Genomic DNA, 3,437 nt, shown 5'->3' with positions numbered 1-3,437 from the left:
GAAGCCCAGTTGCCAAGGCACAGCCAGTAAAGAGGCTGCCTAGCGGCCCGGGTACAATGGTCCCCAAGGACTGAGTGCCCGGCTAGCCTCAGCCCACTAGAAATAGAAAAATAGAATAATAATAATAATAATAACTTAACAAATATATAAAAACAATAATAGTAAAAATAAAAAAATTACAAAAAAAATGAAATATTTCTACTGTTACAGCCGCGACCGCGACCACGACCAACTCCATTGGCATTACCGCGACCGCGGCCGCGGCTGGGCCATGGCGTCATCTCCCTTCGCAATTTATTAATTTCGCGCCTGTACTTCCGGATCATGAGCTGCTTCAATCTTTGTAACTGGAAAAATAAATATTGTGTTATTATTCATAAATAATGAATACCAGAAAGATCGTACGAACAGGAAAGTAAAAATACGACTTACAGCATATCCAGCTTAATCCTGGTCCGGCTGTGGCTGGTAAGGTTGCAGCTGGTGTGGTTGCGGCTGGTAAGACTGCAAAAATAAATATTATATTATTATGTATTACAAAAATGAATAGCACAAATAATCTACGAACAGGAAAGTAAAAATACGACTTACAGTATATCCAGCTTGATGGTGGTCCGGCTGCGGCAGGTAATGTTGCGGCAGGTAAGGTTGCGGCTGCGGCTGCGGCTGGTAAGGCTGGAAAAATAAATATTATATTATTATGTATAACAGAAATGATTAGCAGAAATAACGTACAAATAGGAAAGTAAAAATACGACTTACAGTATATCCAGCTTGATGGTGGTCCAGCTGCGGCTGGTAAGGTTGCGGCTGCGGCTGCGGCTGGTAAGGCTGGAAAAATAAATATTATATTATTATGTACAACAGAAATGATTAGCAGAAATAACGTACGAATAGGAAAGTAAAAATACGACTTACAGTATATCCAGCTTGATGGTGGTCCGGCTGCGGCAGGTAATGTTGCGGCTACGGCTGCGGCTGGTAAGGCTGGAAAAATAAATATTATATTATTATGTACAACAGAAATGATTAGCCGAAATAACGTACGAATAGGAAAGTAAAAATACGACTTACGATATACTGCGGTTGCCGTCGCAGCTCCAGCTGCAGCAAACGCTGCTGGAATTGCAGCAGCAGCGGATTCTGCTGCTGCAAATGGAGCTGCTGCAATTGTTCTTGCAATTGCAACAACTCTGGCTCCGGCTGCTGGGGCTCCGGCCGCTGGGGCTCCGGTCGCTGGGGTTCCGGCCGCTGGGGCTCCGGTCGCTGGGGTTCCGGCCGCTGGGGCTCCGGCCGCTGGGGCTCCGGCCGTTGGGGCTCCAGCCGCTGGGGTTCCGCTTGTCGGGGTTCCTCCGGTTCTTTCGGAACCTCCGACTCTTTCGGACCTCTTTTGATTTCTAAAAAAAGATTGTAAAACATAAATAATACTGCACAGAAATTTCAAATATATTTATCCACAAATGAATGTTCATTGACAATTACATGTATTGAACTGAGTTGAATTACAAAATACGAATAAATTAGTTGACATAAAAGTCAATGTATCATGGAAAAATAATCCGGAAGACAAAAATTATCTCTGCACAAGTTATCGCACGAATATATATAGTTATCCAAACTATGATATTATCAAAGACAATATTATAATGTCCTCCTCGGCTTTTGTCACGAGCCGGATGCGTTGCACTCAATTTTTAATTATATTTTCACACAAGTGGATTTCAATTTCATCAATAGAGACTGATGAAGAAAGACCGTTCAATGATATTGTTTTCATAATTTGTCATAAAATAGACTTTGTATTAAAATGAAGTAACGACACAAAAATCAAATACTTTGCGTTTTATTTCAATTTGAAGATGTGACAATTTCGATGACCCGATATATGAAACAAAGCAAATGTCGAGAAAAATATTTTTGTTACAAATGCTCATAGAATGTAGTTGTCAATGACAATCACGAAATAAAGATGAAAAGAAAACACTTACTGGGAATTCGGTACTCCACTGAAACTTTTTCCATCTTCACTAGTTCGATGCACTCAGTGAACTGTCGCTGCCAGTGAAATTGGGAAACGCCACAGCGTTGGCGTTTCATTTTTGTTTCGTGCGCAGCGTGGTGGGGGAATGGCCCATGGTCTCAATGCATGACCCGCGTTGCCATCCACTTCTTTCTAAGACGTTTTCGCGATATCGGCGAAGACACACCAAAAGCATGCTCATAAACCTAAATTTGTATAAATATTTCTAACCATTTGTGCAAAAAATAAGCACAAATGGGAAATAATAAAGGTGCAAATAAGAGGTTTCCGGGTGCGAGAAAGTTCTCCCTCAAAAAAGTTTATAGAAAACTGTAAGTGCTTACAATTTATACATTTCAGTAACTTGTGTGAATTGTCCTACAGATGTTTATAATCTTATTCATTGTACTTTGCAGGCGACAGGAACAATGGCAATCGTCGACATCGATGATTCCACCAACTGCAGTTTTCAAAGAGAGAAATTCTCTCTTTGGAAAACTTATAAACAACGTAAAGGAGGTCGGTCAGACATATATGTCTGGCCATCAACTAATTTGTAAATATAATAATAAAAAGGTCCTTACCGAAAATAAAGATGCGGGGCCCATCTCACAATCAAAAAAGGTCCTTACCGAAAATAAAGATGCGGGACCCATCCCACAATCAAAAAGCGTCCTTTCCCAAAATAAACAGATAGGTTGCATCTCACAATCAAAAAGCGTCCTTACCAAAAATAAAGATGCGGGACGCATCTCACAATCAAAAAAGGTCCTTACCGAAAATGAAGATGCGGGACCCATCTCACAATCAAAGAAGGTCCTTCGCGAAAACAACGAAACTGTCGTTGTACAATGCGATTTCACAAGTGTGAAACCCACTGTACAAAACGTCCTGAACGATATCGACGACAATCTTCTCGTAGAGGCCGGACACGTAGATATGGGACGTATTTCGGAAAATGTGCCAGAAGGCCGCCACATTGTTGACGTTCAGTTCTTTTGGAATGAAATACATAGAACGTTCGACAACCATACGCGAGGTATTGAATGTCATTTTCGCGATTGGAAAATGATCGGTAGTCGCCAGATTGGTTGTCTCACACAGTTTTCCTTCAAGTGCCAAATGTGCAATTACGAAGATACTGTTTGGTCGGAACCTATGCATTCAAATATAATGAATGTAAATGAGGCCATGACGACCGCAACTGTTACAGTCGGAATCGGCTATGCACAAATAGAAGAATTATGCGCCGCCCTGAACATGCCCTGCATGGCTGAATCGACGTACCGCAGGTACCGTGAAAAACTTGTAGATGAGTTTATGAAAAGCGCAATGCATACCATGCAGGCAGCAGGTGAAGAAGAAAGACGATTAGCTTTTGAAAACAATGAAGTCGTCGACATTATCCCATACATAA

The 3,437-nt window shown here is 41.3% G+C and overlaps 1 protein-coding gene across 1 annotated transcript; it reads right to left on the bottom strand.

Moving 5' to 3' along the window:
* Nucleotides 1–297: 297 nt before the first annotated feature.
* Nucleotides 298–2,022, bottom strand: LOC114882375 (ice-structuring glycoprotein-like). The gene is made up of 8 exons (XM_046286556.1): nucleotides 1,989–2,022; nucleotides 1,483–1,492; nucleotides 1,075–1,397; nucleotides 919–987; nucleotides 763–831; nucleotides 592–675; nucleotides 433–504; nucleotides 298–347 (listed from the first exon to the last, which is right to left on the bottom strand). The coding sequence occupies exons 1-8, from the start codon at nucleotides 2,020–2,022 to the stop codon at nucleotides 298–300; spliced, it is 711 nt and encodes a 236-aa protein (XP_046142512.1).
* Between the last annotated feature and the right edge of the window lie 1,415 nt (nucleotides 2,023–3,437).

This window comes from Osmia bicornis, chromosome 7, assembly GCF_907164935.1.
Source record: "Osmia bicornis bicornis chromosome 7, iOsmBic2.1, whole genome shotgun sequence".
Taxonomy (NCBI): domain Eukaryota; kingdom Metazoa; phylum Arthropoda; class Insecta; order Hymenoptera; family Megachilidae; genus Osmia; species Osmia bicornis.
The sequence above is the reverse complement of the archived record's forward strand: the minus strand, read 5'-3'. Positions and strand labels throughout refer to the sequence as shown.